The 23,308-nt window shown below is 46.6% G+C and overlaps 1 protein-coding gene across 1 annotated transcript in view; it reads left to right on the top strand.

Moving 5' to 3' along the window:
• Positions 1-20,230, top strand: part of TRIM16 (tripartite motif containing 16) — a 225,244-nt gene extending 205,014 nt beyond the window's left edge. The window contains exon 6 of the mRNA XM_069654546.1: positions 17,984-20,230. Within this exon, the coding sequence (XP_069510647.1) occupies positions 17,984-18,846 (863 nt within the window). The 3' untranslated portion in view covers positions 18,847-20,230. The remainder of the gene's footprint in view (positions 1-17,983) is intronic.
• Positions 20,231-23,308: the final 3,078 nt, after the last annotated feature.

Below are 23,308 nucleotides of genomic sequence, written 5' to 3' on the forward strand. Positions count from 1 at the left end.
GCAGGATGAACTCTTTCAACGATCCCAGAATTGCTAGACTTGAGGTTCAGTAGGGAGGTCTCAGTCCCATGTTGGGCCCTGAAGCCAGACTGATGGATGCCCAAGAGTTAATTCACCGCAACACATTTTTGTAGTTGTAAAAATGCTGCTTTGTCAAGAATATTCATCAGAAAGGGTACATTAGTAATGGGCTGATATTGTTTAGCAATAGCAGGAACCAAGGACATATTTTTCAGTAAGGGAGTGAGCCATGCTTTCTTCAGTGAGACTGGCATCATACCCTCATATGAAACTTTTGCATGTAATTCACACTGCATTTTAAACAAATGACCATTTTCATTAAAAAAAAATCAAAGGAAAGGAAGCCTGTAGACCTATTAGTAAGACCAATAAGTATATTACAGAAAAAAAGGACTCTTAAAGAAAAATGTGTGGCAATCTGCATTTTCACGCATAAGGGTGGTGTATCGGACTTTACCGGCTCCTTGTTTTTGGACATAAAGGGGTGGGGGTCAAATTAAGGTTCAAAAACAAGGGAAAGGGGTGTTTTCAAAAAATGGGCACAAGCATAGGTACAAATAGAGACTGAGAGAGCCACCACCAGGGTGGGAGATGAATTGGGGGAAAGGCAGAGACTGTCCCACACATCACAGGTGCGCACAGTCCATCAAGCAGAGCCCGAGAGCACACTGGCTTGTACTAGTGAATACAGTCCACGTTTTCACACACCTGATTGGCTGTACACCAAACACAGTGCAAATTAGTATTTTGCAACCCTAGAATTCATTGGAAGTCATGAAACACTTACTATACACAATAAATAAATAAACATACATACAGATTACTGGTGGTTTCATCATTATTTAAGAAGTGCAGGATCACTGGGATGTATATTATATGCCCGATGTGATTTTGGAACTCTCCAGCTGTTTAGTAGGCACCAAAGCTCAGTTGCCTATTTCTTTGCAGCCATATGTGAGATGAAGGCATAGTGATGGTGTTAACATCTGTCCAGCTTGATCTGGAGGTGTCCCACTTTGTAAAAGAACTTGCCACCTCTAAAATCAGCCATCTTGAAATCCAGGAACCTGCAACCTTTGGCTCGCCAGATGTTTTCGATTGCAACTCCCACCAATCCTTTTCAGCACAATCAGTGGTGAGCTATCATGGGAGCAGTAGTCCAAAACATCTGGAGAGCCGTAGGTTGCAAACCCCTGCTGTGATCATTTGTTGATGTAATTTGATGCAGCATGTCATGGTTTTGTTTGCAAGCCTCATCGAGGGATGTCCGCTTGCCCCAGCTATTAGGATTTTTTTCGCATTTTCTTAATCATGGAAAACCATGGAATAGGTTCTGTCACTGTTTTGAATTATGCTGGCATGTTTCTATAATATATATTGCACTTTCTGGAGCATGCAAAAGAGGACTCTTCTGTGTCAACGTCTCCTGAGATATACTGAGTGATCAATATGATGTTGATTTCCTTGCATTTGAGAAATTTGATGCCTTCAAAAGATGGCTTGAATTCCTTCAAGCGATCTTCCGGTTGAGGCTTGTAAATGGAATGTGAAATGATTTTGATCTCGAGCCTCTTCCCCCCCTGGCGGCTACTTCATAAACTGTCAGAAATTCCCTCTGCCATCAGCAGCCTAGCTGTAGCAAACATTCAATCCTTGGATTGTAGATTTGGGGTTGAAGCAAGGCTTTGAAACTTGGTTTTTAGAAGAATGTTGGTGGATGCCTCCGGGTGGCTGCGACGGCTCCAAGTTTGTTGATAGAGACTTTACATTTGTGTAGCTTAGTCTGTCCATCCTGCAAGGCTTGATGAATCTTGCACTGGAGGAAACTGCTGTTCGTCATTTCCTGTTCTGTCTGGCGATGCAATCTGCGCATGTGGATCTCCTCTTCTTAGATCTCCAGATATGTCAATTAGCTCTGCACCCCTTCGTAAAATACATTTGTGCAGTTTCTGCATTACCAGCTATGGCAGAGTGTTCCCAAGTTGGGTCCACGTCCATGCTGTCTTCTTCCACCACAGGGAGGACATGTGGATTTAGCTCCGTATTGTCTTTATTCATATCTCACATTTCTTCCTGATGTTGACGTTTTGGACTGGAGAGGGTGGATGCCTGTGAGTAGCATTTCCATTCATGGTGTGTCCTTTTCAATCATAGATGATATGAATCTGTCAAGTCGAGATTGCTGTTCATTTTGCGCGATATGCAATGCTGCATCACAATTTTGTATTGCAACATGTCTCGGGCACAGTCCCGGATGATTGGCACCCTGTTGCATTATCATTGATGGCCTAATCACATGCGTGACATGCTGGCCCACCCTGTCACGTAATGAATCCAGTGATTAACTGTGACCTTGTCTTGTGTTAGAGACTGAATCTCAAAGAATCTGAATGAACATGAGGGTGATAACGAGCAGTACTGTTGGTTCCTGCCACATCATGCTCTTCCTGCCCTGCTGTGTTTAGCAGTGGCTTGAAACGTCTGTCCACCTAGGAGAATACTAGGTGTATCTCTTGTTGCCTTGCATTACCTTTCCAGCCATAGCACTGTGGCACGAAGCCCAAATGAGGGAGTGGTGGCAGTCCTTGACTGCCCCTTTTACATTGGGCAGCTGTTTCTAGAATACTGCCTGACCCAGTGGTAGAAGTGTACTGAAAAAAGTAGTGGAACTGTGGTCTCGGCAGGGAAGAGGGTAGTTGGAAGCGCAGTGCAAAATTTGACAAGGTGTTGCAGCCGGGGCCTTGCAGTAGTCTAAGTGAGTGGTAACTAAGGCTCCTATTACAACTTTACACTTGCACAGGGACAGGAATGGGCAAATCCTCTAAATAGAATGGTGAATATGGCCGTAAAAAGCAGAGGAATGGTAAACAGAATAAAATAGTGAAACCCAGCTCCCGATCATTCCTGCTCACTTCGCGACCACCCCCTCTTGTGTGGCCAGATTAAAGAACCAGGCTTGCTGCTCCGGCCTGGCGGCTCAATGGATTACATCCTCCTGGGACCCTGCACCAACTGAGTGGCAATAGATGATGCCTGCTCCACCCCGATTGCCTTGACTTGCAGAGTCCCACTGGGTTCCTGTATTGCCCTACTTTATTTAACATTTACATCATGCTCCTGCTCAGTCTTCTGGACCACCTGTGTATACATTGTAACAACTATGCCAATGACACCCAGGTCTTCCTCGAGCTGACAGGTAACTAACCACACACAGGACTCCATGCCATCAACACTGTCTATGATGCAATTCAGACATGGATGGTGTCAAATTCTCTAGCACTTAATAGGGATAAAACCAAACTCCTGTTTGTGGCCTCAGAGCCACGGCTGAAGAATCACAGGCAGTAGAGTTGCACGTATTTATGGGAGTTAACAGTGGCTGGAAGCCTGCATAATGACAAGAGGACCACCAGACCCACATATCACCCGTTGTGCTGCCTTTGACATGTGAGTGAAGGTTTTATCCAGGGCTGTGAGGTTGTCAGGAGACAGGACGCTGGCAAGTCCTCTCTGAAGACACAAGGGAGCAATGTTCTGCTTGTCTGTACTATGAAACAGGAAAGAGCTGGGCTTAATGCAAAACAGAAAAATACAAGACTGCATGAGAAAATCTCAAATGACAACTGAATGGAAGGTTTTGACATTAGGGCACATTATTACTGTTCTTTTATATTCTCATCTTGGCATATATATGCAATCGTAGATCTTGCAAGTACCACATAATGGGGGTCATTATAGGTTGGGTGGTAAAACGTCTGTAATTCCGCCCAACTGAATTACTGTTACCACTGTGGTGTCTGGCAGAATTACTGCTGCATTACAACCTGTCAGGAGCGTGCACACACCATCTACAGAAGTGGCAATTCCATCCAGCAGAATTGCCATCAAAACAGGGCTCCCTGGGTGGTAAATCTGTTGGCATTTAGCAGAATTACTGTTACTGCCGCCAGTCAGCGCTAACTCGCCAGCGGAATTACAGCCGGCTGAAATGGCATCATCACCAGAACGGGAAGCACGTTGGCCATTTTGAAAACTCAATCCAATCTCAATCCACCAGTTCCTGTAGCTATCCACAGCACCAGCACACAGGAACCTTGTCCCAGGACAGAGCAAAGGTCAAGGTGCCCGAACACCAGCTCCGAAAGCTTAAGTTCAGTGAGCGGGAGCTAGAGGTCATCACTGATGAGGTGGTGACACATGCGGATGAAGAGTGTGGCAGCCGCCACAGGATACCATTGGGCGACGTCACATCGGCCATCTGGGCGTCCATCTTCCACAAAGCATTAGCTGTGTGCACAGTCACCCTGGATGGGGAGGACTGTAGAATGAGTTGGAACAACCTCAAGGTCCGGGTGCACAGCCTCCTGTCACAACACCACCATGAGTCTTTGCCAACTGGGGGCGACACCACTGAGTCCTTTGTCCTGACCCATTGGGAGGAGAAGGCCAGCTCCATCCTTGACATGGAGGGAATCAAGGGAGTTGGTGGAGGGGAGGCCGGACCCAGCATTCCAGACCAATCTGGTGAGTCTGAACTCCCCTTCCCCTGACAATGTACTAATGGGGGGGGGAGGGATGGGGGACACAGTAAATCAATATTCCCTGTGCGCTGCCAGGTACAATGATGTTGCTGCATGCAGGGGTTGGTGAGCAACTGTCCACGTAACCATGCACAGCAGTATGAATGTGCATGGGTGTACATGCAACAATGTGCACCACCGGGGATGGCTTAAGGGTCAGGACACAACATTATCCCACTATATTTCCCCCTGCCATGGCAGCTCGGGGGAATCATTCAAGGTCTCCCACAAGTGTGCATAGCGGGTGAATGTGCCCTATTGAAAGGAAATGTGTCTCGCTCTCATGCTGGTGCTGGGTATTGCAGCACAGGAGCAGGGCATATGTCATTACAATGGGGTGCTGATGGCAGACCACCATGCGGCAGTTGCCCCATGCTGGTGTAGAAACAGCACTTTCTGAAGTGCTGTACTCCCCACTCCTGCATGCGAATGAGGAGTCAAACACTGAAATGGAGCATCAATGCTAGGCGCACAGTCACTCCCCTCCCCCTGACCCATGGAGTGCTCAGGAAGGGGGGCACAAAATCAATTTGTCCTTGCCCCGGGCAGCATTACAGCTATGGCTGTTCCTGTGCAGCGGGTAAATTAGAGTGAGCAAACACGTTCCTCTTTTTTATTCGGGGGTTTTGTAGATTAGGAAATAGTCAGGTCAACCAAAGAGAATTTCACTGAAAGCTACCCTGCTTTTACACACACAGATCGTCAGTGTCCACCGTTCATGTATTATTACACTGTAACATACTATTTAAGTAGTGATGTACCAGGTCAAATTGATTAAACACATGTTTAAGATACAATCATTTTTTGTATGTGTTTCTGTTTGTTACAATTTTAGCTTAATGTCATGTGTATATGAATTAAAATGTGTTTAATCAATTTGACCTGATACAACATTTCGTAAATAATATGTTACCGTGCAATAGTACATAAACGTTGGACACTGACGATCTATGTGTGTAAAAGCAGGGTGGCTTTCTATGGAATTCTCTTTGGTTGAACTGTCTCTGTGCAGCACCCATGTGTGGTGAGATAGGCCAAGTGCCATAGTGGACCCCCCAGCCCACCCCATGGAATGGCCACCTTGGCAGCACAAGGGAAATATTGCACCTGTCAATGGAGTGTACACAGTCGGCAGCCACACCCACCTTGCTGTAGTCCTATGCAATGGCCTTTAAATAACCTTGCACTGCAATCCACATGTGTGGGATGTCCCGCCACCATGTAGCATGTTAGACTAGCTAGTCTACCGACCAGTAGGCCTGTTGACCAGCAGCATGTCATTGTTCACCCAACAGGGTTGTAGCCAACTCGGGAGGAAGATGTGGAAGGGACATCAGCCTCACATGGCCAGGCCTCTACCCCAATACCGACCAGCGACTGGAAGGGCAGGTAAAGTAGACAGCAAGTGACACAAGGTTCCAGCTGCACCATACCTACCAGTGCTATCACAAGCACTGCACATATTGCCAGTGATGGGGGACACGCCCACATGGACTGCACCCCTGGCACCTGCCCCCCAACAGCCAGCCAATGTGGATGTGTGGGGGAGCCAGCTGCTGGAAGGCTTATCTGGATAAACCCCAGAGCCTTAAGAGCACTATGGTGGTAAAGGCCACAGTTCATAACCTAAATCTTGTGAAGGTTTCACTTATTTTACTGGTTTAGCATTCTTAAAAATAAAAACTTTATAGTTCTCCAAAATTGCTCAACTGGAGATTTCTGCCCAAGCCCCTTGTTGGCAGAATGCACAATGATGGCATTTGGACAGCTGAGTTTTCTGACTTTGTCAGGCAGTCAGGGTCCACCTGCAAATCTGAACTATTAGGCAAGGTAGCTATAAAGAGTGTCCTTGTTCCCAGCAGGAGAATAATTCCAAGAGATCACTGAAAGGGTAAGGAAGCTTCTATACTGTACATGTTCTAGTCAAAATCACTTCAGTATCCTCTTAAACATATTGCTGTGGTGCTTGGGGACTCTAGTAAGATCATGCACTACGTCCTCAAGCAGCCTCCGCTGCACGCACATCACACTCAAGGAACCACAACCCCTATAGGAGCCAACGAGCGTGCATGAGCATTGGACTCCCCTGCCCACTTCACACAGAATTCGCAAACGGCGGACTGAAGCCAGCCACTCCAATATTAACGCCACTTTTCTAACACGGCTCCGAATCTCCCCTCTAAAGGAGCGGACAGTCCACCATGGCTCCTCCTACTGCCCATTCCGCCATCTACACTCACAGGGTAAACTAGCCATGCTGCAAACCAGTGCCTGCCCCAGTGCTCCACCATGTACCGCCTTCAAATACTGAGCCCAGCAGTCAGCTACCTACCGGCTCATCAATCAGCCACGTCTATTCCTCAATCGCACCCAGCTCATGCCACAGCACCAGACACACTCAGAAGAAATACACCCCTCATCTACCTCATAGGATCCACCATGTCCAGCCATTTCACCAGCAAATAAATCTCCCTTACCTCCCACGCACAGCTCTGCTGCACCCTGGCTACACACAATCACCCCATCCACCTACACCATCACCCCCATGCCCATACCTACCACCTCCCTCCCACCTCTATGCCCTTTGCTGCTCCCATTGCCCACAAGCCACAATACTTCAATACATGATCCAAATATCACAGTTTCATGCCCAACAAGCCTCCACACCATCCTATGTTATCCTTTGTCCACTTTCTCCACATCTGCCAAGCTCTATGGCCCATGTCCTACCACCACCCACAGTACGTTACCCTGCCTAGGACTTCCTAGACTGAAGCATCTACACTCACGCACTACCATCATCACTAACACACCCTGTTATGGTCCCGACAGGCATGAACGCCTAGGTGCTCGCAAAGTCCCCCACCATCGCCTCTCACACAACACTCACTCCCAACCACTCCTCATGAATCGTCACACACAAAGCCACAGCCCCCCCTCCACAACAAGTCAAACTCTCCTGCTCCCTCATCAATACATGCTCCTTTTGCACACACACACAAGATATCTTCAAAATATTTCTGGAGCATGACCTTGACTTACTAGCCATTACAGAGTCATGGCTACACAAAGCTGCAGAACGCTCGCTCACGCTAGCCACCCGCCCCCCCCCCCCCTTATTCCTTGCTGAGACTACCGAACCTGGCGGTGGAGTCATCATCATTGCAAAATCCTCCATTTTCATCAGATCTCCCCCCCTCCACCCCCCTTGAGACATGGCCAGGCTACAAACTCCTACTCGCCAAACTAGAACCTCATCCACAAACCAACATCATCCGCTTCCTCCTCTATCGTCAACCTGGCCATGCCACCTCCCAGGTACAGACGCAGACATCACCCTCCTCCTCACACCACTCATCAAACCTAAACCCAAATTACTACTCCTCAGAGACTTCAACCTCGGTCTCCATGATCTGACTGATGCCAAAGCCACTGCCCTTGCCACCTCTTTGCAAGAGATGAACTTTACCCAAGCAATTAATTCCCCCACCCACATCAAGGGCCAGACTCTGGGCTAGGTCACACACCTTAACCTGCCCATCTGTCACAGTCATCCACCCCATCCCTTGGACCGACCGCTCCTTGATCCTTTTCTCCCTACCGTTGGAATATCCTAATGCTGGCAACAACCCCACACGCATCCCCATAACTGCCAGACACACAAGTAAACTCACTGTTGAGTTGCTCGAACCTACCATCTCATCCTTCCTCGTCACCTTGCCTGCACAAAATGACATGACTCCATTCTCACCGCCTACAATGCCCTGATATTCCACACACTAGACTCTCATGCACCTCTCAAGACCACCATCCAAAAAAACCTCACATCCACAACTGGTTCTCCAATGAACTGATGTCCTTACGCAAACACAAGTGAGCCTTAGAACACCTTTGGAGAAAACCTGCCTCCACCGACAACAAAGAAGCCTTTCACACTGCAGCTAAAACATACAAAGCGGCCATCATCTCTACCAAATAATCTATTTACAACTCTACAATTAGTGAAGCCAGCTCAAACGCTAAAGAGCTCTTTAAAATCATCAAAGAACTTGAAGCCCCAGCACCCCCTACCACCAACTTTCCGAATGATAAAGCCTGGTGCACTACTGTTCAAGCATCTCTATCTAACAAAACCACCCAACTATGGGACAAAACTATTCTCAAGAAATCACTGCTCACTACCCAAGACACCCCTCTTTCCACCCCTCAAGAACCTCCACCCTCCTGTCCTTCCCGCTTTCCAGTTCTCCCCTGTCTCCCCCTCAGATGGCCTCGACATCATCCAACACCTTAAACCATCCAACTGCAAGGATGACATCTTGTAACGCTCACCTGGTATCCACGGGGACGTCACTCAGCCTGTTCTGACCTCTACGACCTCAAACCCTTCCTGGAGTCTACTCGACCGAAGACTGGGCCTGTAACACAGGATTGGTAGGATTTAACACACTATTGTCTCTGCGTGCTCGAACGCCTTTTTCCCCGTGGTCCAACCCTTACCCCTTGGTCCACACCTCACCTTGTTTTCTTGTATGGTGTGCTCTCCGTCCTGCTTTCTGTGCAGGGGTGCGTTGATTGATGTGGGCTCATTGCTGCCTAGTTACTTCACTGGCAAGAGTCTGATGGGTAAGTATTAAGAGTCTCTATGAACAGTTCTCTAACTCTTGTTCCTTTTCCTTCCCCAGGTGATGGCCGGCGTCCGGGAATGACGGCATGCTGCTTGAGGTGAGTAACTCTGAAGGTTAGTGAGGGCGCGATGCGCGATGTGACCTCTTCATATTTGTATTGAACAGATTTCGTTCTTTCTGTGTCTTTAGGTGCCGCGATGTTTCTAGCGTGGGCTTCAGTTAAGAAGAAGAAACGCGGTGAGTAGTGCAATTTGTGGCTCTTCTGAATGCCTTCCCACGCTAACCCGGTGTTTATTTTCCCACTTGCAGATGGATGAGACACTCCGGAGATGAAGTTTCCCCAGAACGGCTTGGATTCAGGTAAGCGTTTGAATCTAGTACAGTCTTAAAGTAAGCAAAGGTTTGCAGAATGCTTACTGATGTCTTCTTTCTGTCCTTTTCCCTATTTCTTTGGAAGCGGCGTGCCGGGAATAAAATGACACCACCGAAGGAGCCTGCAGAACTGAAGGAGCTACGGAAGATGGGCGAATGCTCCGCAAGGTAAGGCAATTCCTAATGGTGTTCTTGTTCTTGCAGGTGCTGAGCGCAGATGAAAGATGCAGGCCTGCTGGAGACCAAGCTGAACATGGTGAGTGTCACGCTGCAGGTGCAGAGAAACACAAAGCGTGCTTCTCGGCCTGGGCGTGGCTTAAATAGTCTCTGGGTCTCCCAGGTGTCTCTGGGCTGAACCACACCCAAAAATCTAGACTGCATATGCAGTTCTAGGAACCGAAACAAGTAGGGGCATCCATCTTGTCCCTCCTATGCACTACAATTCCAATGCACACTACCATCCTACGGTGGTGTGTGTGTCCGGTGCCACAAGCGCCAAGTCTGACTCCAAGTGGGTCTTTGGAGGGATGGAGGGGCCCTTAAGGGCCATGTAGATGAACGTGGCGTGATTCTAGCCTGGCTTTTTGGAGGGCTGGAGACATGAGGGGCAGGGATCATGACACATTTGCCCCACCCATATCATTAAAATGTGTGCCGTCGTCTCCAATTTCATCAATGCCTCCTTTCAAACAGTTCTGTCCCAGCATCTATCAGGAAAGCTTGGATCACCCCCCTCATCAAAAAACCCACCCTCGATCCCACCCTCCCCACCAACTACCGTCCCATTACCCCCGTCCCTACCTACTCAAAATCCTGGACCTCACTGCATACATCGAACGCCAAGCCTACCTAGAATCCAACAACCTACTGGGCACACGCCAATCAGGTGTCAGACCCCAGCCATCCACAGCACATAGGCTGCCCTCCTCGACATCAAAATCCATCTTGATGGCATCTGCGATGCTGGCAAACTAGCCATCCAACTTCTCCTCGACCTCTCTGCAGCCTTCGATCTTGTTGATCACAACATTATCTGGCAACACTTCTCCACCAAATGTTATTTCTCCAGAGAAGCCACCAGCTGGATCAAAGTCTTTCTCAGCGAGCGATCATCAAGGGTCTTTGTAGGCTCGGCAGACCCCATACCTGTACCCTACGGTGTCTCTCAGGGCTCTTGCATTTCACATACTCTGTACAACATGTACACTAAACCCCCGTTCAACCACCTCGACAACCTTGGGATCCTCTACACCAACTTCGCTGATGACACCAAAACTTGCTAACACTAACTGGTAACCTCGCCACTGACTCTGCTTACATCATTCAAGTCTACAGCATCATTCAGGCCTGGATTTGTGGACCACCATCTCTGCCTGAATGATGACAAATCCAAGCTCCTCATAGTAGGCTACCTGTACCATCTCAAACATCTAGACCCTGCTTATGCATCCTTCTGCATTGATGCAAACACTATCAGCATCTCAAACCATGTGAAAAAACAGGGTGTTCACCTAGATGCAGAATTATCTATGTACAAACATGTAAAAAGCCCTAACCTCCACGGCAGAATACACCACTAGACTTATCAACCTCAGCAGAAAATTCCTATACACTGATAACTACCTCACACTTGCCAGAGCCATTATAGGTAGCAAACTAGACTACTGCAACGCCATCCTTGCAGGCACCTCCTCTAAAAATCTGACCAAACTTCAGCTGATCCAAAATAATGCCCTCCGTGCTGTTGGGGCCTCAAATTTTCAAACCACATTTCTCATGCCAGCCGCAATGCCCACCGGTTGCCCATCAAAGCATGCATTGATTTTAATATTCTCTCCCTAATACACAGATGCATCCACAACACTGCACCCGCATTCCTCACCCAATGCATCTCCAAAAGAACCAAACTCCTCTGCCTACGCTTTGCATCCACCTTGTCACTATGCAACCCGAGATTATCAACAACAAAAAAAAGCTGGTGGCACGAGCTTCACGGTCATTGACTTCACTCTGTGAAATGCCCTACCTCTACACATCTAAGAGCAGGATTCATACCTCGTCTTGAGAAAAGTGCTAAAAACCTGACTGACAAATACAACTAACCTGATTTTGGGGCACCCCCTGGTCCCCACCTGTGTCTCTGCAACATTTATTGTCATGCTTATGTACCATATTCTGCCTGTGCTCCTAGGTTACCAGCGCTGTGATACTTATGGGTTTGGGCGGTGTCAATAAATGTCTAAATAGCACAAAGTTACAGAAGGAGAAATGTGGACCAGATAAATTCGATAGACGGCAATAGAAAAGTGGTTTACTCTGTTTAAACATCCAGCCACTTTTTAGAGTTTTTTTTAATAGTATTAGGCAGAACAATTTTCAGTATGGCAAGGTCTGCTCACTTGGTAAATTTAGGGAAGGGTAAATACACTCGAGTGGATTTAGAGCAGTTAAGTAGGAAGAAGGGTAGTGAGAGGTAGCGTGTGACAGCGATTCAGCCAGAGAGTAACATTTGGAGTTGTGTGTGAGCAGCACTGTGTTACACATTCACTGATTTGAAGTGGGTGAATAACAGTTGTCCTAACCAGAGATTCATGAATGCGGGTCCAAACCTACCAGTTTGCGTCCACCTCTTGAAGTGAGTGGACAAGACACACGCTGTAGGTTGACACCTGGGAGAAGGAATGGAAACGACCTTATGTTTGCTTGTGGGAGCGACTTGCTCGCCTCTTTGGTAGGAAGTAGCAGAGCTTTGAGAGGTCTGTGATACTCCAGTCCATGTATAACAAATCTGCAACATTATGTCAGCACCAAATGAGCCAAGGACAGGGGGAAACTTGCTGCTGGTCGTCTTTTCATTTTTTCATTTTTTCAGCAGCAGTTACTGTGTACACTGAAAAGGTCAGTTGATGGCACTGCCCAACTCACATTCACACGCTTGTCACAAGCCACTCTGTTGTACATGCACCAGTGCAAGTAAATACACTGTTATTGCACCCTAAGGATTAGCATCCACAGACATTGTGAGGTTGTAAATTACGTTCTGTCCACTACCTTAGGAGTAGAAGGCCAGGTGTCTAGATCCTAAATCCCAAGTGTAAGAGAAGAACAATACACAGAAGAGTAGAACAGTGGAAGGTATGTGCATCCATGTCTCGTGATCTAGTTCACCTCGAATATTGGAATTGCTAGTGGTGCACCACCCCATGTTTCTTGTTGTGGCGGTGCCTGCAACAGGCATTTGTTGCTGGCCAAGTTTTCTCGTACCACTTTGTAGATTGGGTAAGCTGTACTGCTGCATGGGGTTTTGGCACTGGATATCCAATGATCCCTTGGTGGTTCAACCTGGCTGTGGGAAGTGCTTGGACCCTTTACCACCTCACCAGCACTGTCGTTTGTGTTAGCAGCAGCCGAGTTGCTATGGGGATCCACCGAGGAAGAGGGCTTGTTTGCAAGGTAACCTTGCTGTGATGCAAGTGAAAGTAGTTCCTCATGGCCCTTGCCCCTTCCCTTCTGCCCCTCCTTGGCCCTCTTCCCACGGCCCTCCACCGAACTGAAGACCATGGGCTCCTATTACAGACTATCTCAACCTAGAGGCGGGACAAAATGGTCCTGCACCCTGGACCATTTGATCTGCGCAGGGGTGTATAGGTTTCCAATCCCTGGGGCTTCTCCTGTGCCTGGACCTGCCATCTGCCATGGCAGGTGCAGGAAATGTCTTCTCTTCCTTCTTCTCAGTCCCCTGCTCCAATTGCTCCTCCTTTTTCCCCATGGGTAGGTCTACCAACTGCCAGGCACCTCCAGTCTGTTCCTCCCATGATCCTCCTCCTGATGAGCCCCCACCTTTTTTACAGAAGCACCCTGCCCTTGAAGGGTGCAGACCACTTCCTTCTCATTTCCCCCCTACGGACAGGTTCTTCCATTACAGGCTGCTTGCTTTAGCCACCCATCCTCTGACAGGAAGATGCGTCCTTCTCCTCCAGTGGACTTGTGTCTTTTGGGACTTGCACTAAAGACTGTGCCTCTGTGGGCTTGTCTACTAGAGCCTCTTCCCATGTGCTACTAATTGAGGGTCCTTCTACAGTAGTCCAGGCACACTCAAGGGGAAAGTGGGAAAAGGAGAACAGTTTTTGGGAGGTGGTGGGCATGAATAAGGGCAGGGTACTTTTTTCGGCTACTTTACACTTTTCAAAGGGGACACACAATGGAAAAGGCACAAAAGGAGTGGACAACATTTTATTAAGCTAGGGGAAACTAAGAGCGCACTCTTAACACACTGAACAATGATTACAAAAATGGGGCACAACAATGTATTGTCAAAACACCTGAATGACCAGAAACTAGAAAAATGGCCAACAACAAACCACTACAGTTCTTCAAAACCCTGGTCTAAAAACCCTCCAAACTCCCTCAAAGTGTGTGTCTGCCCTGCCGTCTCATTCCCTTACAGCCTAGTTAAACCCACAGGAAGTGTGGTGGGCCTTTTAGGGGGTCCAGAACTTTTATTCTAGAGCTCTAATTGACGGAACACCAGCATTTGCCTCTTAAGCCTCACTTAGACTCTTGTTCCCCAGAGCAGAAACACATATTTTTTTAAAGCCGGTGGTATTGCCGGAGTACCTCTGGTAGCCCTACTGCCTACTGTTATGATTGGAGATTAAGGAAAGTAAGTGAATACAGACTTGCATCAGTTACAGAGGACCCTGGTCTTGGTGGGAGGATGACTGCTCGAAGGAGACAGCAGGAGAGTGTTAGTGATCTTAACAAGCAGCATGGGGATTAGGGTGCAGGAGCCAAATCATTTATTATGGAGTCGAGCTATGTTCATGGCTTCTCTCTAAGAGCCAAATGCAAGTTGAGCAAACAAAAGATGTGTCCTTTGCTGCCTGCCTCCCATCCTCGAACATAAAACCCATACCTGCCATTCTGCCTCTTCAACCCCTACAGCAACTAAAAGAAAACAATGCGTCATCCTCCTCCATGTCCCCCACAACACACACCCATATCTGATGTGTCCCCTTCCTGCACCATTAACAGGTACCTGCCCTCACACATTTAAAGGCACAGGGCAATTAAATGATTTATCCAGAATCGTTCACTTTCTGTAAAATGTGATTTGATCCCACTCTGCACTCTATACACTGACTACGTGCTTTCTCATCTCTAGTTTACATGGATGTGTGTGAATGTACAATTATAAGGAGCTAAACTAATTTCATATATTTGAATTAAAAGTACACAAATCACAACATAAACAAACCTAAGAAATGTAAACCATCATGTTAAGCAAAATGAGTGATGGCAACTACCACCCTGAATGGAACTCTACACATAGGAGAATTCAGAGTTCTGCAACTGTACTTTGAAGACTAGCCACATTAATACAAAATTGCAAGAACATTTCAACTACAGAGGAATTCTTTCACAGGGTCCTGGACCTGGATATTGTGCACAGCTTCTATCAGGTTTACATCCTATGGGACCTATCCTCTGTCTTTCAGCATGCAAATGTGGGAGCAAAAGGCAGCACCCACCAGTTGCGAACGGAGGGTGTTTGAGAGAAAAACTAACGGCGTTATGGCAGGTGGAAAGCGTCCTGTCTAGTCAAGCTAGACCAGTGTGATCCCCACCGCCTCATTCACAAACTGGGTTTTACATTGACACCCCATGGCCACTGCCTACAGCCCAGAGGAAAGTTAAAGAAAATGCACAGACAGACTCATGAAACAGTAAAGCAAAGCATCCCAGGCAAACCCTGCTTCCCAACAAAACCGTGTAGCGCATCATCTATTGTTAGTAGAGAACCAATGCTCAGAAGTCACAGAGAAATTGGCAAGTTTTAAGTAGGGTGATTTTCCTAGGACTGCAAAGACTGCTCTAGTGCTTAAGCCATTTAGAATGTTGCAGGTGTCAGACCACATATGCTTGCATTGCATCTTTAGTTTTGCATCAACATGTAATTCCTAGCAGGCATGGAATAAACGAAAGGACTTTGTGTAAGTAGATGATTGCATGCAGTTCTTTTTTCAGTCCCTGGGGTGCAGTGTTACTTGAATGTACTTTGTTAATGGAGATGCTTGGCTTGGCACAGCCTTGCGTTTGGCTCTCATCAGGCTCCAGTCGGTTCTGGTTCCACAGATGGTGGATGCGTGAAGCCGCTGAAATTGCAATCCTCTGTGTTTTGCCTATTCTTGCAAAGATTGTAATATTTTGAGTGAGGATTGCACTCTGTCTAAGTTGCAATATGAGCCCCCAACTTTGCATTGCGGCTTCAGCTTGTAGTTTTCGTTAAAGTGCATAGAATTCGGTAAATGTTGTGCTGGATGAGGGTATAAAACGGTACCTTTTTACTCCAACTTTGAATGAAATGTGAGTCCAACCATCCAAATGAGTGTCATTTGAAAGTAACAGAGGGGGGCAATGCATTTGTAATAGTTTCCCTAATTAAGCTCAAAAAGATGAATTACTTATGATGCCCTTAAGGAAACACTTTGACAGGCACATCAAAGAAAGACCCACCCCTCTTCCTTGTCTGTGTTATTAAAGTATGCAGGTGCACATAAGGTTGGTGATCAGTAAACAGTGGAGGTTCTTTACCCACACTACAATAAGCCATGCAAGAATAGGGGAAAGGTAAATGACTGCCCACGTTGCCTCCCCGAGGGTTATCTTCCCCATGTGGTCCTCCCACAGATAGCCATCCCCAGGGCCAGAGTCGGGCAGCTTCTGCCTTTCCCGGGCCACACGAGGGGAGATTTCCCCTGGAGAAGTAGTGACAACCTCGCTGGATTTGTCACTGCGCACATTTACCTAAATATGTAATTCTACATTTGTATTTTTGATCTGAGATTGTGGTTTCCCGAATGCAATATTGATTGCCTGAGCTGAATTTATGTTGCAGAAATATTCTGTGTGCATTGACTGTTGTTGCACTTTGTAATGTTTTCAAATAGATTGTATATTCATAGTAGCAATCTCAAAACAATGACAGGCTGAGAAATCCTTTAAGTTTGAGGGAGCTCGGCAGCGAATGCATTGTCCTGCTGAGCTACCTTATCACCTGACATGTCGGGCAATGTGTGCAAATATTCATGTAAGGGCAAGATTTGAGACCAGGGTTAATGGAGTTGAAGATGGATGCTGTTTCAGTCTATGTGAGTGAATACGGCCTGTGCTATTTCTACCCACTATTAGTTGTCAGGTATAGCTTGGGGTCTGGGAAGACACTGCCATTTGGTGCATCTTCTCTGGGCAGACACGCAAAGGGGACCCCGACGGTGGGACCCTGGCAGCCACCCCTCAGCTGAGATGCACTGGCCAGTCAGTGACATTTCCTAGCGTCCCGTAACCCACGCCCACCTCTCAACACAAAGCACGCTTATCCTCCCCTCTCAGGAGAATGGCATTACCCGAGATGTGGGCGCTCAGGCGAAGCGAGCCAAGAGCTGAGCTGAATGCCTGACTCCTGCCACCCGTATGTAGGTCACTGCTCTCTTTCTCAGGTTTCCCCGTGGCATTAAGTATTGAGCAATGCCGTAGGGAGCGGCCCGTTCACCAGGGATGCCCCTGCAGTGTTCTTTTAATCATACAACACGTGGAAAGTCATTCTGTCGTCTGCCCTCTGTTCTCTGGGTGGGGAGAGTTCTTCTGTTTCTATCCAGGCACAGCCCATTTCCTCCTCGAGGTGCAGTCAATGCAGAGGAACACGAGATCTGTCCGCCTGTTCCCGCTGCCCGAAATATACCATCGTAAACCCTTTGACTGCTGTGTTATTATGCGTGTCTATGATAAAAGGGCGAGCATACTCGTCCTGAACACTCGGCGTCGGCACTGAAGTGGTTAAGGAGCTGAACAAAGCTGACTGCATAGCAGAGGCCATTTTCCTTCTGGAGTACTTCTGCTGCTCTACGTTACCACCAGCATCTGGTTTTGTTGCTGCCGTTTTGTTCCCACACTCGCCATATTCTTTTTAGACCAGCTAAAAGCGTGCAGTATTCCATAGGAATCCACTATAAACGCTGCCTGTCTTGCACAAATGGAACGCAACATGTATACAATTTGCAATGTGACGTGCAAAATAGGAGGACAGGTGATTTTACCTGATTGTACGATTTATTTCTGCAAATCGTGGGGCAAGTGACAGTAATTGCATGGAGGGCTCCCTTTCACACTTAGTGCAAGTGTAATGCACGCATTTTAAAACATTTTAGAAAAGTGCTTCGAGTGTAGTTTATCGTACAGTGAATGTGCGGGTCTAATGATCATATAGTAGACTAAAGCACTGTTGAAGACAGTGATGTTTACATTTGAATTGTTTTGTGTGTTTAGTTTCATTGAAATTGACCTTTTGTTCTTACAGTGTCCTTATTTCTTCCACTACCTTAGATTCATCCCCGCTGACCTTGGATCCAGACACTGCTCACTGCTATCTCCGGCTTCTGGATGACAACCGAAAGGTGACCAACACAAGCCCCTGGCAGCACCCCTACCCGGATCATCCAGACCGCTTTGAACATTGGCGTCAAGTGCTGTGTGCCGAGAGCATGTACATGGGACGTCATTATTTTGAGGTCGAGCTAAAAGGGGAGAACATCCACGCTGGCATGACCTACAAATGCATTGACCGGAAGGGGACCGAGTCCAACAGCACGATCACCGGAAACGACTTCTCCTGGTGCTTGAAATGGAACGGCAAAGAATTTTCTGCTTGGCATGGTGACGTGGAAACCCCTCTGAAAGCTGAAAAGTTCTGCAGAATTGGGGTTTACCTAAACTACCAAAGGGGGACCCTATCTTTTTATGGGGTTTCTGACACCATGACTCTATTACACAAGTTTGAAAGCGAATTTGCCGAGCCTCTGTATTCTGCTTTTTGGCTTCCAAAGAAGGAGAGCTCCATCACCATTGTTGGGCCAGAGGAAGGACCTGCGAAGTTGCTGGCAGCCTCAACACCACCTCTGGTGTCGTCAACCGTCACTAGTATTACTACCACTTCATTGGGCAAAACGTCAACATCAAATGCAACAGTGGGTCAGCAAACCGAGATATTGGTCAATACTTCAAATCGTACTGTAAGAGTTGAGACAACGAGCATCCAGGGGTCTACCATTAATATTTCTTCATCTTCTACTAAAGGGTCGAGCACGGTTCACAATCCATTACATTTAGCATCGGATGTTTCAGTGGCAGCAGCCATCAGTTCTCTCCCCCCGGACAGACCTACTGCTCCAGCTGCTGCCACGGTCTAGCCTGCCCTGTTCAATGCTACGGCACTGATGCTCTCTAAGCTACTAGGTCGTTCCTTCAGTCAGTGGGCCTCATTACAACCCAGGCGGTAAGTTCCCTACTTTACCATCATGGTGTAAACTCTGTTTACACCATGGTGGATGGCGGATTTACCGCCCCATTCCAAGGTGAGTGGGGCGGTAAATCCCCATTCCCCATTCACCCTTCCCCATTCCCATTTTTGCCCCATAGGGCATAATGGGAGTGGGGAAGGCGCTAATTACGGCACCGTAAATTACGGTGCCGTAATTAGCACCAAGGCGGGTTAGCACCTTGCAAAGCAGGCGTTAAAATGGTAATCAGGCGTTAAGGGTTAACAGCGCCGATGGCGCCGTTAAACCCTTAACGCCTGGGTTGTAATGAGGCCAAGTGGGTATATGGAAAATGGTCCTATCCAAACACGAGTCATCACAGCAATTACTTGTAGCATCCTCTGGCCTTAACACATCGCTAGAGGAAGGGCAAAGGGACGGTATAGTGCAAGGCAATCCTTGTGGTAAGGAAGATGGTAACTAAACCCTGATTCTTTTCCATTCGTCCACCCAAAATATTCCTCCAGTTCGGTCAATGTTTTGTAGGTGTGGCACATTTGTGCTCCCTCTGTTGTTATGGGACCATTTATTCCTGGGACGGTGATCATCAAAGCATTGGAGAACTTTGTGGCAAGAGCAGGATCAGAAACGTACACTTTCTCCACACGTAGGTGTTTACTGTGCTCGACACTGAGATGCCATCATTATCAGTATTATCATGGCATGTAAACTATCTTAGTCCCACGTTGCTAACTCATATTTAAGCCTTGCAGCTGAGTTTTGGAATTTTAGTCATGGTACAAAATGTTGTCATAATTCCTGTTGTGACTGTTCAGCCATGATGCCATGTTGGACAGTTGTGAGGTCCTCACCACTGTAGACTGTTCAGCGAATATCACAAAGCCATATTAGACCTTGCCATCAACTCTTCTGCCTTAAGTCATCCAGACATCACTCTCATAGTAGACTGTTCCACCATTGTTACCAGGAAACTTCTTGATTGTTACTGCCTTAGCAGTTCTGTTCTGTTCTGCCACCATTGCCATGAAAGGCTGCATTGGCGTCATTCCCGTTGCAGACAATATCCTTTGGGGGGATCATGAAGACATGAAGACCGAGTGCCTGAGAGGCCGGCTGGCCCATCTAACTGTTCTGTGATTCTAGAGCATTGATCCTTGATGTATTCTCCCTTGCGCGTTCTCAATGTCACTTGGCCTAGTAAGGTCGTTGTTTTGTCCTCCCTTTCCTCGTCGCTCTTTGAAACACGTGTGTATAAGTGTGATGCAAATAAAATATCATATCACTCTGACTCTTATCACAGAGTGGTGGAAGGTTAATGCGATTGTGCAAGACATGGAACATCTGTGTTGTATGTGCTGAGCGAAAGCATGGGTGAGCATTTATTTCAGTAGAACACTGTGGCTGCTTATAGAAACCTCTGGGTATTAAGCGCGTTATAAATAACATATCATATATCATAATCATGTGAACGGTGCAGGACTTGGCTCAAGGTTGCTGCTCATGTAATAAGATTAGACGACCCACATTAGTTCTCTCAAACCAATACTATTGCTTTGGCATGTGTGTCATTTTGCTCTGTGGTAAAATATCTATAGACCTATTATTGTGGTCATTATTTGTTGTTAATCTACAGCATGGGTCTGTAACCTGCTGCTCTCCAGATTTTTTGGACAACTCCCATGGTCCCTCAACATTGATTATGCTGACTAGATGGTAGTCCAAAACCTCTGGAGAGCCAAAGGTTGCAAACCCCTGATCTTAATACCAACTAGAGGTTTCTATGGCGGGATTGGGATTCAAGCTTGTTGCTCTGTATTGTCTTGCAAACATGTTGCACCTGAGCTATCCTTCCTCCAACAGCACCATGGTGCAGAGCTAAGGTCTTCGCCCTGGCTTCTTCACCTATGTTGTTCACTATAGAGGTCTGATTCACAGGGCTAGGGAGATGATTGATGATTCTACGTAATACTATTACCCAACAATACTTTCGAACTACAAAGACAGAGTTCTAGCACTGAATCAATGTGTTGAAACTCAGGAATGAACAACCAAAAATAGCGAGGCATTCATTTTGGCCAAGAATGCCACGAGGAGCTGAGGAACTCGCATTATTTAATATTGGAAAGTATTTGGAGCTGAGAAAAATATGTGACTGGACAATACTATTTTTTAAATTAAATTAATGCACAGATGAGTTCTGCTGTTTAAGACATTTGCTAGGGTAGATTTTAGGTCTGTACTCTTATATTTCTAAAACTGTAATGGTGGCTGCTCCCCACTCGCCCCTGTGAAATCAGAAAATACAATATTAAGGCTTTTACACCATGCAAAGAGAAATACACCGACACAGGCTTGTAAAGATTCCCAGAATCTTTATTGCAATTCTGTACAGATTACAAAGTACACAAATAGCTATTTGGCCGTCAATACATCAGAGACCACCAGCAGGGTTCAATGTGAGCAGTGAACAGGTTTTGCTAGCTGGACATCAGCGTATTTATACAGTTTCGGTATAATGATGTCCAGCCTCTTACAAGTTAATCATGTACTGGGCTAGGGTCGCGCCATGTTCGTTCCTAATTTACATATCTCGTGCATGCGGTTTACTTTTTAATACATTCACTAACAAACACTATTATTCTCTAGGTTTAACTTTACACTCTTTACACATTGCTTTAATACAGGTCAAACAGATGTTTCACATGTCGTGTTTAGATAGCGTTATTGTTCTTGTATACTTGTAGGTTAACATCGCCGATTCAAGTAATCCCCTGATCCTGAGGTCAACAAAGGACAAGGTCTACATGACCCTAACATGTAGCCTGAAGGCAGGTTGGACATTAACTCTCCTACAGAAGTTGAAGAGGTTAAAGCAAGAACAAGAGAAGACAGGTCGGCCATTTTAGGCCACAGGGTGACTTTGCACGATAAACTAAAATGGCGGCTTTAACCTAAAATGGAGGCTTGATTCACTTAAGGTCACGACCTTGGAATGCGGATTTCCTCGCAAAGCGACTGGGCATAGGCCAACATATACAATGAGGACGAAATAATATTATATCAGTTTTAACACCCCAACACATGTAAATGAGACATCTCAGCTGGTTTCTGCACCACCCTGCCACACCTGTAGTCCCTCGCTATTACACCCTACCTGTTCTGCATCTCATGCACACCCTCTCCCTATTCGTGGCATGTTAAGTTCTTCCCTTGCCTCCTGCCCCGTTTCTGGCATGGGGATTACAGGCCACGAAATAGAAGACAACTGGCACTTGCTGGGAAAACAATTTATTGAAAAACCCCACCTACTTTTGAGCATGGATGTGCATGGGTATCTGCACCTGTAGCAGCCGAAAATGGCATATGGTAGAGTGCCTGTATGCCAGGGGTTTGCCATTTCAAATTCTGAGTGCACCACCTGGCCATGTGGTGGTATTTCGTGGGCCTATGAATCCGTCCCCACACGCAACGCGGAACATGCCTTGATTCCGAACTCCGAAGAGGTCTGGTAGAAAGTTTATTTTTCTTTTGCTGTATAGGAAATTGAGTTCAAAATCTGCTATTTCATGACAAAGCAAATTGGGGCACATTTATATTTGAGAATGTCCTCTCTGTAAATAAGTCTTTAAGTCTTTTTTTTTTTACCATTCAAGAAGTGAACTTATTGTATGAATCGTTGTTTTCTTTATTTCTTTTTTTTTTTTTTTTGGTATTACCTTTTTGTCAGAAAGTAAAGCAATTTGAGCTGAACTGTTGGGAATTCCTAAGTTAACAGCAAAGTACATGTTATGCCATGGATGCCGATTCGTTTTTAGGTGAATTAAATATGCTAAGCCCTAATTCCAACCACATACTTATTTGTTTTATTTTTCCATTTCTAAAGCCCATTAAACCCAAGGACATCAAGGCGCCGTTAGATGAACCAGTTACTGGCAAACAATACAGAGAGTAAACCTATGAGGAATTTGAGACAGCCAAAGGAGCAGGGGCTTTCCAATCAGTGTTTATGCAAACATTCATGTCTTCGGTGATTTCCGGAAGGCCCAGCATGATTGCTCCATTGTTTGGCGGCGACAGTCTGGAAGTTAGACCCTTTGGGACCACATTGAAATATAAGCAAAACATGCATCCAACAAAAACCTGTCAAACAAAAGCATATTCCTTACGAAATGTCCATCCCCTGCAAAACATATTGCCTTTGCTTCACTACTTTCCTTTGGGATCTACTTGAGCAGTTATTCCCACATAGGTCCCTAAAGGCGCGAAAGAGGGAGCGGAGGGGGGGGGTGGGCGGGAGTACGCAGGGGGTGGTATATACATCTTTTCCAGTGCATGCCATGGCTGTGCGTATGCTTGAGAGCAATGGTGGGGC

Source organism: Ambystoma mexicanum, chromosome 3q (genome assembly GCF_040938575.1).
Source record: "Ambystoma mexicanum isolate Mex_15411 chromosome 3q, UKY_AmexF1_1, whole genome shotgun sequence".
Taxonomy (NCBI): domain Eukaryota; kingdom Metazoa; phylum Chordata; class Amphibia; order Caudata; family Ambystomatidae; genus Ambystoma; species Ambystoma mexicanum.